The sequence below is a fragment of the Gekko japonicus genome, unplaced genomic scaffold (genome assembly GCF_001447785.1).
Source record: "Gekko japonicus isolate JY-2015 unplaced genomic scaffold, Gekko_japonicus_V1.1 scaffold1751, whole genome shotgun sequence".
Classification (NCBI taxonomy): Eukaryota; Metazoa; Chordata; class Lepidosauria; order Squamata; family Gekkonidae; genus Gekko; species Gekko japonicus.
Window position 1 is genome coordinate 249,181 of NW_015171554.1, and position 11,808 is coordinate 260,988.

The 11,808-nt window shown below is 41.4% G+C and overlaps 1 protein-coding gene across 2 annotated transcripts in view; it reads right to left on the reverse strand.

Moving 5' to 3' along the window:
• RANBP2 (RAN binding protein 2) overlaps nt 1–11,808 on the reverse strand; it is a 42,435-nt gene that overhangs the window by 12,037 nt on the left and 18,590 nt on the right. The window contains exons 18-21 of one of the 2 annotated variants that reach the window (XM_015419711.1): nt 11,165–11,300; nt 10,795–10,892; nt 5,948–8,201; nt 4,282–4,359 (exon numbers count right to left, since the gene is read on the reverse strand). In XM_015419711.1, the coding sequence (XP_015275197.1) occupies nt 4,282–4,359; nt 5,948–8,201; nt 10,795–10,892; nt 11,165–11,300 (2,566 nt within the window). Of the gene's footprint in view, nt 1–4,281; nt 4,360–5,947; nt 9,118–10,794; nt 10,893–11,164; nt 11,301–11,808 lie in introns of those variants that run through there. The other variant, XM_015419710.1, reaches the window with a different exon arrangement.

Consider the following 11,808-nt stretch of genomic DNA (forward strand, 5'->3'; position numbering starts at 1 on the left):
ACTTTTCTCCCTTTCTCACAATACAAGAACTCGTGGGCACTCAATGATTGCTGAGCAGTTGTGTTAGAACAGATAAAAGGAAGTACTTCTTCACCCAAAGAGTGATTAACACATGGAATTCACTGCCACAGGAAGTGGTGGCGGCTACAAGCATGGACAGCTTCAAGTGGGAATTAGGTAAGTATATGGAGCAGAAGTCCATCAGTGGCTATTAGCCACAAGGTATAGATAGGAACTCTCAGGCTGGAGCAAGTGATGCACTGTATTCTTGGTGCTTGGGGGGGGGGCAACAGTGGGAGGGCTTCTAGTGTCCTGGGCCCACTGCTGGACCTCCTGATGGCACCTGGTATTTTTGGCCACTGAGTGACAGAGTGTTGAATTGGATGGGCCATTGGCCTGATCCAACATTGGCTTCTCTTATGTTCTTACAAATACCCCTAAGCATAAACATATATTTTGGTAAAGTTGCTTTCAAACCATTTTAAATTGCTTCCTCCAAACCCTTCAGTGTTAACTATTTTTCACTTCAGAGAAAAGCCACAAAATTCCAGTGTCCCTGAAAAAAAACCCTTTGCTGGATTCAAATTATTGTCTTCTCAAGTCAGTTGGTGGTAATTAGATAATGCTGGGAATCAACATACAATACCATACACAGTTTTGATGTATGTTTGAATTTTTTAAAATTATATCCTAATAAATTGTTTTTGGGAAAAAAATACCATACACTTTAGAGCATAAAGTTATCATTTAAACATGCAAAGTGCATAAAATGTTTTCATGCACATTAACTGTATCAGTATGCACTTGTTTCACGTGAGAGCCAAAGATAACTTCTAAAGGAGTGTTAGAGTTAAGTGTTCTGGCATTCCACAAAATGCACTGTTCTGAGAACAAAACTAGCATGTTAGGTTCAGTTTATCCAGGCACGTCACCAACTAACTTAAAGGCAAATATGTTTTATAAGCCATATATTAAAAATCCAACTAGCCCAAGCCATATTTTGCTATTCTAAATTATGTCTAAAGCGCTCTCCTTGGAGGTCACCTACACAATGACAACAGCATAGTTTTTTCCAGATAAAAGCATGACACTCTTTTTAAGACTGCAAACCCTCTGGACACGAAATCAGGAGTAAGCCCCACTGAACTCAGTGAAACTTGTGAACAGACATGCATAAGACCATGCTGCAAGTGTCACGTGGGACAATAATACAGCACACATAGCTCCGATTGTTAAGTCCTGGAATCGTATAGTCATATGAAATGCTGGAGTATGAAGCGCAAGTGGTTGCTTCCCACACTGTCTTTGCACACTTCCCTTTTCAAAATGCAGACACAGAAGAAGCCTGGAAATGTCAGTGGATGTTCAAAATAGGGTGGATCCTACCCTTATCCTCCCACTCCACTGAGCAAAGTCTGAAGCCTTCCTCCAGCCTAGGTAGACTTCCTTCATCTTAAGTGGGTCTTCTGTTGGAGGAAGGCTCCTTGGACTGGATTCACCCTATCTGCAACAGGCAAGTGTCACAGCTGAGAGCCTGAGGCATTCAGTTTATTCCCCAAACCCTGCCCACTGCTCACGTGTCCGAAACCTACAGCAGACCTTTCTCATATTATCAAGTGTCACAGCTGAGAGCCTGAGGCATTCAGTTGACTCCCCAAACGTGTCTGAAACCTACAGCAGACCTTTCTCATATTATAGTACATGAACAAGGAACATTCTCATGGAAGAAGGGCTACCATATTTTATCAATTAACCTAATCAATTAGATAAAAACCTTTTGATCGATTAAAAAGTTCAACCAATTAAGCAGGTAGCAGAGGAGGAAGGAGCTGAAGGTTTTTAACTAGCTTTAAAAAGAGGAAAGCCTGGACAGTATTCACTTAGAAGCCACATTTCTCCCCCTTGCAGAATTTTTTTTCTTCTGAGACGCGGCCTGCTGACATGTGTGCAGCATCTATGAGTGTGCTTCAGAACTACTGCTGTTACTTATAAGTAAATTTATACAGATTTAAAAGACCAACCTCCAATGATTAATCAATTCAGATTTCCTTGACTGGGTGACAGTCAAGATAAAACATGAACTCCAGTGAACTTATATGCTTACTGTTTCATTGGCTGTGATAGACTGTAGGTTTCAGGTGAAATTAAGGAGAAGAGGACTTAAAGTGACTGTTCAGTGAGTGTTTTAGATAAACTAGCTCAAACACACCTAAAGTGGAAATACACCTGCCTTGGTTATTATGCTTCCCATCTTTAAAAATTGTAACCATGACAAATTTCACAGAACCACTAATTTCATGGAAAATTTCTCATATAAAGATGACTATTAATTCAATTTTACTTAAGCCTTTAGGAGGGACATAACAAGATGAACCCTTCAGATTTTGTCAGGGTTTTTTCTGGTCTAGAAAGGAAAGTTAGAACGTATTAGAGGTATGTAATAAGTTTTCAAAGAGCATAAGGCACTTGATACATGTACAACTGACAGAATTTTAAAATGGAAGAAAACTATGAACAAGAATGAGCATTCTCCCCCCCCACACACACACAATTTCAGTTACAAAACTGCTTCATGACTTTGAGGGAAATAAGCAGTGATGCTTATAAAGTTTATATTGGGGGGATCTTGAAATGCAGACTCCAACTTGAAAATGTGAGTTTAGACTCATTTAAAGATAGGCTTGAGATCACACTGGGGTTTCACAGTAGGGAAGCCGGGAGAACTAGCCAGCATCTCCTACACTCATCACCATCAAACCGCCCTTCCTCACTTAAACCTTCCCAATTCTCAAACCTAGGCAATAGTGGCACATCTCCCACAACTACACATGCAGACCTCCAGCCTACAGGCAGTTGAAAATGCTGCAGATATAAGCAGCAGTGGGGTGTTTTTTGGTTTCTTATAGACAGCAGCTCAGCAACTGTGCAATTTTTGAATGGGTTTGGGCTGCCACTGCCCTACTATTAAGTTGGGAAAAGGGAAGGTAGGTTCCAATTTATACCAGCTTTTTAAAGCATCTTTGCTAATACTTGGGGGAAGTTGGGGCCCCCAAATTACCCACAAGCCCGATTTGTGGTCCTGCATGGGCAAGGGAGAGCCACCGGGGGCAACAGTGGCCATGGCTGCCCACATCAGGCAAGGCAGGAACTGTTTTCCTTGTATAAAGGTAAAGGTTCCCTTGCTCGAAAGCCATTCGAATCCGACTCTAGGGTTGCGGTGCTCATCTCCGTTTCAAAGCCGAAGAGCCAGCGCTGTCTGAAGACATTTCCGTGGTCATGTGGCCGGCATGACTAAACACCAAGGTGCACGAATGCTGTTACCTTCCCACCGAAGTGGTACCTATTTATCTACTTGCAATTTCTTGCTTTCGAACTGCTAGGTTGGCAGGAGCTGGAACTAGAGACGGGAACTCACCCTGTCTTGCGGCACCCGGGTCTTGAACCGCTGAACTACTGACCTTCCACAGTCTGCAGTTCAGCGTCTTAACCACTTGAGCCACCGCACTTGTATACTGAGGCCTAAAGTAGGTGTTCCTTCTGACGTGAGTCAGGTCAGGATTTCATCAACACAGCTCTGCTCTTTTAAGACTCAGATGTGTCAGAGGATGAACATTCTCAAGTGTGATTTGGCTCATGAAAACAGCACAGGAGGAGTAGCTTCAGCTTTCCATCCAGTGCCATTTTCCTGCTGAAAGAGTAGGGCTGTGAGCCTTCCTTGCCCTGCTGTGGGGCAGCACATGTGCTCACGAAACCTGGCTGCTTGGGAACATTAATTCCTTGATGTTACGTCTGACAGTTAGAGAAACCCAACTCGTGTCACATACAGCATCTAGTTTGGATCTCATACAGCTTGAAGAACAAATTCAGCATCTATACTGGTTGCACAAATAGCCAAAGGCTCTGGAAGTTTCCTGCCCATATTGAGTCCAGCAAGTAGAACTATTATTTATTCAAGTTATTTTGACCCTGCCATTCCATAAAAGGGATCTAAGGAGCAGCTTACAGAAATTAAGATCTTAAGCTTCTTTGGATATTGAATTTAAACTAAGCTTCAAAGTCAATGGCTGAGCACTGCGACATAAGAATTTAGCAATCCACGAGTTTAAAGGGACTCAGGAACCAGCTTACCACCAAAACAACTATACAGTCACTACTATTCTCCTAAAGCATGCTTGTTAATTAGTCTGCACTTTTATCCCATTAAACAGCCAGTTACTTTGCCCAAGTTGAGGAGCTTCCAAGAAGTGATGTAACACTACATTCAGTGCAGTGTGTAAATACCTTTACTACCAGGTGGAGAGGAAGATGTGCTGGTCCAAAAGGCCCTTGGGTTAGATTTAAAAAGGCTAAAATTTAATCCTAGAAAATAAATGGTGTGATTTAAGCATTCAATTAACACGCCTTAGAGAGCAAGGGGTATGGCCAAACAAAGACACCACTAGATTTTAATTGTATTATATGAATGTGATCTAGTGCACTCCTTAGAGAGCAAGGGGTATGGCCAAAGACACCACTAGATTTTACATTGTATTATATGAATGTGATCTAGTGCACTTAGATCTTTTTAGCAGCAGCACTTAAAAATGACACTATTAACTGTCGCATAGCTTTTTTAAATGCTATCAGGAAGCAAAATCCTACCTAAACTAAGGCAAACACTGAAGACAAGATTATTCTATCAGGATTAATGTTACCTTTCACTGAAACAATATTCATGTCAACAACTGTAATATGAATAATATGATGAATTCCTCTATCATAGTCTTTCTTTGCCCTCAGCCTTTTAAGGAAGTTGCATTTCCTAATGGCAAGACAGATCAAGTACCGGTTTTCACATATTCAAATGCAGCCAATGTTTTTTCCTTCAACCTTGAAGGTTAAATGGCAACTTGATAAAATTCAATCAAGGCTGCAGCAGATTCTGTATCACCTGAAACCATATTTTTTTCTTGGCCCCCTTCCCTTTTTCTTTCAGCCTAGCTAAGTAATCTGGAGAATTTCACATGTTATTTCATGCAATTTTGCTTGGTCTTCATAAAAGCTATTACGTAGCTTTTGTTCTTACAACTAATCAGTGCAACCCAGTTGTATTCTCAATAAAAAAAATCACATCTCCAAAATCTAACAAGCAAAGCACTGTGATAACTGGAATACCATTTGAACTACAGAGCAATCCCTCATGCCAAGAAGCCACACTTTAGCCAAAGGAAGTTACCAAAAAAGAACTTATCGGAGCTCACCTGATTTGCCTCTTCATAAGGAAAACATCCCAGCTAGGAATGTTTAGCATCTGAAGCCATGTTCGGATAGCAAAATAGTTATGGAAATCAAACTATTTATCTGTGACTCATTTTGTTCATTGATTTTAAGAAACAAGGAACAAAACAGCAACCAAGCTTTAGAGCCTAATTTGACCAGTTTGCAACTTCCAATATTTGTACTGGTCAAGCCCCTGCAATATTCAGATCATGACTTTTTAACCTGAAGGGCTGACTTCAGCAATGAGGCCTAGTCCATAATGCTGGTAATGAGCATACAGAAGCTTCAGCTAACACATAAAATGCTGAAGTCCAAGCTTCTAATAAGCCAGGCTAGAGAACAGAAGACCAATGCTTTAGCAACAGAGCTATTTATCAGTTAGTCTTCTATCTACAATGGAAGGAGGTTGTTATGACTTTATAGTTATGTATTGCACCATGAATGAACACAGTGCTTCTTCCTCTCATACTCTTTAAGGTCACATAGGGATATTAGTTTTAATGAATTTCTCCCCCTACCTTTCTAAGAACTATTTAGTTTTGCAGCATTATAGATTTATAAATTGCATATTTGTGGATATATTTGAAATAGAAGCCTCCGTTTTGACCTACTGAAACGGGTATGGGTGGAAACACAGATACACTGCAAACAATTCTAGCTTACAAGTTGAATTTCAAGAAAAGCTCACCTTTTTCTGGAATTTTAAATGAAAAGTTAGAAAGTCCTTCCATTTTGGAGGTAGCCATTTGAATGTCTTTGCCATCAGAGGGTTTCCAGCCACCACCTCCCTGATGTCCAGCAGCTTTGCAGTTTACAGTGCCAAACATGTCCCCTGGTTCTTTCTGTACTGTGGTTTGACATACTGAACTATCACTCGGGCTCTTGGGAGGAGCATTAAAACTGAAACCAAATAAAGATCCTGTTGCTGATGTGTTTCCAAATGTGAAAGGCTTTGATTTCTCATTATTAAAAATACTTTTGACAGATTCTGAGCCAAACACAAATTTGGGAGGTGAAACCACTGCTTTTGTTGGCGTCTCAGAAGTATTTAGCACTACTGACGTTTCTACTATTTCATTAACTGTCTCTTCTTTTAGCTTTAAATCTGTTCTCTCCCTGGTGGTTTCTTCCAGTATGGCAACAGCAATTTTTCCACATGGAGATTCTTTTGGAGTATTAGCACGTGAACTGAGCGGTGTGATTAAAACTTCTTTTTCTTGAGCGCATCTTGCTTCCTCAAAAATTTGCTTAAAGGAGTCAGCAACATCTTGCAACTTAAATCGCACGGCCAAAGGCTCTACTTTTCTTTCCCCTTCAGCAAAGTCACATGCAGTCCACACCCATGCCCTCTCTGTTCCCTTCATTGGCTGGATGTTCATATCTGGGGTTATTCTATGATTGGCACAAAGCTTTAACACCTGATCCCTTCTCATGACTATACGAACTTGCTTAGTGTCGTAATTCTGCAAGATCTTTATATCCCCAATACCTCTCTCTTTCCACTGATTGGCAGCTTTATCGTATCTGTAGAGCTTGGCTCGGTGACTGAAGACAACTTGCTCATTTTCTTCACCACTTGTTACTTCTACAAGGTCGGGTAAAGGTACTACTGGTTCGAAGTACTGAACATCTCTTTCATCTTCTTGGGTAACGTCCGACTCCTCATCTGTGCCTACAGAAGTCCTGCTTTGGTTGAGCTTGGAAGGCGATTTTGAGGGACTCAGAGCAGATTTGAAGCTAAAGTTAAACCCTGCTGTAGACTCTCCAAACCGGAACAGGTTTTTCCTCACAGGGCTACTGGCTCGAGGCAATGCATAGACAGAACTACTGGAACCGTCTTCCAGTGCTTCCCCACGCAAGTCATAGTTATCCCATTCTAATGTAGGCCCAGTGCTGTCAGCATGTGGTTTTATAATCAAATCAGAAGTGCTAGCAGCAGAAACCGCATTTCTGTTTTCTTCATCTGCAAGCTTAGTTTTATCATCTGTCAGGAAAGTTTTGAGATCTTTCAACCCGCTTTTCATTTCTTCTGCTTTCTGTATGAGCTCAGCTGTTTTCCCAAAGTCCACAAGTTTGTGCGGAGTTTGCAGTGGTATGTCCAGCAGCAGCCTTTGACATTCTTCAAATTTCTGTTTGAAATCCCCAGCTTGCTCTGGAGTTTTGAATTTAGCTGCCAATTGCTCCAGCTTTGCATCACCATCAGAAAAGTCACTGGCTAGCCACATCCATGCTTTGTCCGAGCCAGACAGGGGTTTCAGGTTCATGGTGGTCGTGATCCAATGGTTCGCACAGACCTTTAGCACCTGCTCACGTCGCATTAGCATCCGCAACTTGCCATTAACTTCATTCTTAAGAATTTTCAAGTTACCCACACCCCGTTCTTTCCACTGGCTAGTCTCTGCATCAAACCTAAATAATTTTACTCTTTGTGAGTATAACACTGTCTCGTCCTCTTCACCAGTGACAAGTTCCACTTTTTCAGGCATCTGGACAACAGGTTCAAAGTGAATGTCATCATTGTCTTCTGTTTTATATGAATCATCATCCTTATCAAGATCGGCAGAAGTATTTGCTTTGGAAGGAGTTTTACCCTGAGAAGAAAAGAGTTTTTCACCTGCACCTGTAAATCCCTTAAAATTTGGGTCCTTTTTACCGAACTGAAATCCTTCGCCAGCTGTTGTTTTTGCAAGATCTCCAAAAGTGAAAGTGCTGCTGTGTTGTCCAAAAACTAAACTGCCGCTCTGTTTGCTAGACGGATCTTGAGATTTTTCACCACCCTCTCCCTCGGAGTCCTTTTCAACAAGACTGTCTTCTTTATTCTGTTCATCTTTTGCAACACCTTTGCTAGGCTCTTGTATACCAAATTTAAATCCACCTGGGGGGACAGGCATTGAAAAATTAAATCCACTCTTTATAGGCTTAGCTTCTGCACCAGAAGGAATCTGAAACATGAAGGAAGAAGACTTCTCTTGCTCTAGAGAATGGCCAAATTTAAAACCTTGTTCTGAAATGTTACTCTTGAAACCTGTCCCTAGAGGTCCTTTGGTGGGTTCTGATAACTTGCTTTTGAAGCCAAATGTAGGAGGCACAGTATCAGCAGGTAGGCACAGTGCATTACTACATGGATTTGGAGTCTGACAAGCTGCACAAGTTGCTGAAGAAGCTTTATTTCGTACTAAGCATGTACTGCAGTCCCATTCACCTTCCTTTTTCAAAAAAGCAGCCCCAAAGTCACTTTGTTGGACCTTTGGAGTATCTGTTTGGCCAAATTTGAATGTGGCTTGGGGACCAAACACTGGTGCATTAGTTCCACTGGGATTCTTGCAGCCACTACAATGAGATACACTGGCTTCGTTTCTTACACAACAGACCCTGCATTCCCACTGGTTTTCTGTTTTAGCAGAAATGGGTCCAAATGTACTCTGTGCACTTTCAGTATTTGGTCGGAAAGCCACAGTAGATTCTGTCTGAGGCGTCACAGCCACTGTCGCTTTATCAAGTGGCTTTGGATTCTGACATGCTATACACTTCTGTGCACTTTCTTTATTCCTAACCAGGCATATATTACAGTCCCACTGATCTTTCTTCAATGTAAACTGATCACCAAATCCATGCATAGTGTGTGTTGCCGGAACTCCCTTATGAAAGGGAAAGGATGCAGGTATAGACCCAGTTGATGTAACTGTAAATGTACTTTTGGTATTAACATTTTTTGCTGTATTGTTCGTGTTAGAGCCTGAACCTTGGCTGCCACCAACAGAAGATGTACCACTCTTAAAATGGAATCCAGGATCAGGCTTACTAGAATCCTTTGCGTCTTGAGTTATTTCTCTCGATGACCCACTATTTTGAGCAGCCTGTTCACCAACATTTGGTCCAGAGTCTTTCAAGCTTTTCTGAGCCTCTTGAAATTTGCTCTTGAACAGCATAGCTTCTTCTGGTGTTTTAAATCTGATTGCCAGTTGCTCAGGTTTTGGCAATTCATCTGCATAGTCTAAGGCATGCCAAACAAATGATTTGTCTGACCCAGCATTTGGTGTCAAAGTCATTTCAGGGCTTATATAGTGATTTGCACAGATTTTCAGTACCTGCTCTCGCCTCATTAGTAGTCTGATTTTGCCAGTTACTTTATGCCTTAGAATTTTCACATTACCAACACCCCTCTCTTTCCACTCTCTGCATTCAGCATCAAAACGAAAGAGTTTTGCTCTGTTGCAGAAGATTTCCTCTTCATCTTCCTCGCCTGTTTTTACCTCAATCTTGTCAGGAAGTGGCACGACAGGTTCAAAATGAGGCCCATCATCATCTTCATCACCACCATGGGTACTTCCACCATCTGTTTCATGACTTCTGTTCGCTACATCTGAATTTGGAGTACCGAACATGGGCTTGCCAAGATCTTGGAAGCTGAACCCATCTCCCTTAATGAAGCCACAGTGTTTGTGTTGGTTCTGGCCCATTTTTTCTGTGAATGAAACGCCTGAAGCATTCTTGATACCAAAGCTGAAGATACTGCGCTGCCCAGGGGCATTTTCAGCAGCAAGCTTTTGTCCTATATAGCGATCCTCTTTAATAGGTTTATCTGATGTCAGAAGGCCCAAAAGACTCTCGCTGTTACTATAGGCTGCACTGTGGGGTTGTGTTACAACCTGAGGTGATGAAAAAGTAAAATCCCCATCATTAGATTTGAAATTAGAATTAAATTTGAATGTAGTGGATTGACTAGACTGAGCAGGGGTTATCAATGAAGGCGGCTTTGCTCCCTCTGCTGGCATAGGCTGCCCAAAGTTAGGCTTTCCAAATTCTGTCACCTTTGGCTCTGCAGATCTTGGAACTGGAGGTGCTGCTGACGGTTTGGTAAAATAGCCCGGCTCAGGGAGTGGCGGGTTTGTGTTTGCTGGCGGAACACTGTAATTGTAATAGTCTTCACTGCCACGAGGTGACAGAATTCCAGTTGCAGGAGAGTCAAAATGCAGTGGAGTACTATACATTTCTTGTGAAAACATACAAGAGGTATTTGGTGGTGGCGGTGGAGTATGCATCGGCTGTTGATATGTATATATATGTTGCTGAGGTGTAGGTCTATTCACGACATAGACAGGAGCCTAGAAAAACAAAACCCAAGATATTCAGTTTTAGCCATAAAGCCTCAGTAGTTGTAGCCAATACAGTTTTCAAATTTACATTTTAGTGTGGAATACCACATAACATTAAATGATGGGTACTTCTGTCCCGTCCCCCCCTGGGTTAAAAGCGTGATGGGTGGCAATGTTTTTCAGCAGAAACTAACAAAAAAGCAGTGCTAGTGGCTGCATTTAGAAGGGTGGTGGGGAATGTCTATAATGATCCCAGGATGAACCCCCCCCCCAAAAAAAAGTGTTTAGTTCCACCCATTTTCAGCAGCTTTTTTAAATACTCTTCTTCCCATGATAAGGGCTTAAAAATGTTAATTTAACAAAGTAACTTGCTTTAGCGACTTTTCGTATCTTTATGTACAAAAATATTCTGTTATTAACAATAATATTTAGAGGGTACCTTTGTGGGAGTCACATTGGTGGCGGCTGTTCGGAGAAGATACTGGGAATTATAAGCAGGTGATGGGTTGTAGTAGACAGAAGGTCCTGTTGTAGCAACTGAACACACAAGAGACCATGGTTAAGTTGATGGCCACCCCAAATCTAAGTATATTTGTGCTACCCTAATTCCCTCCAGTTCTACTGTGCAATCATGTCTTGCACGGGCATGCTGGTGGTCTCATCCTCAACACTTGTGGCAAACAATAACTCTAAACCTTGAGATTTTGAATGATAAGCATTTATTGGATTCACAGAATTTTCTTCCCCTTTAAGCTTTAGTATTTTTCAATAAATGTTTGCCAACATCTTGAGCCTTACATTCTAGTTACCTGTTAGTGGTGCTCCATGAAAGTTCTGTGCTCCTTGATAGCCATCTGGCATTGTCTCTGTTGCATAGCTTTCAGCAGGCCACCGATGAGATATGTTTGCGTTCGAACTGTTAAGTTTCAGCTCTTGCATCTCATGCTATCAATGAGAGAGTGTCAATGTGTTAGGGAAAACTGGAATATACTGGCATAAAGTACTATCTCCTCAACAGAGCTAAAGGTGAAAGGAAGCCAAACAAGGCAATTTGCACTAAGGTTTTATTACTATGGGCACCACTGCTCTGAAAAGTTTCTAAATCTGCTAATTGCTAGATACACGCTTTGGATCATTAGAAAACTACAACACCCTCAAATGGAGCTTGAATTGCCTTTAATAATTATCCATTTAAGACAGATAAGGATCAGTCATTTCACATTAAGGCACCCACAACACTCAGATCACTCTTCTAAACAAGCCAAATTCTACATTTTGTTTTCATCCTTTAATAGGAGAGAACTTTTCATAGGGTCAAAACAGATGAGAAATCAAGAGATCCATGACCTTGTGGCTCTATTTAAAAGATTAATTAAAGCAACATGGGGAGCCCAATTTGTACTGGGACCATATGAGAAGGAAGAAAGGAGTTTAAACCCAACTTTGCCAACTG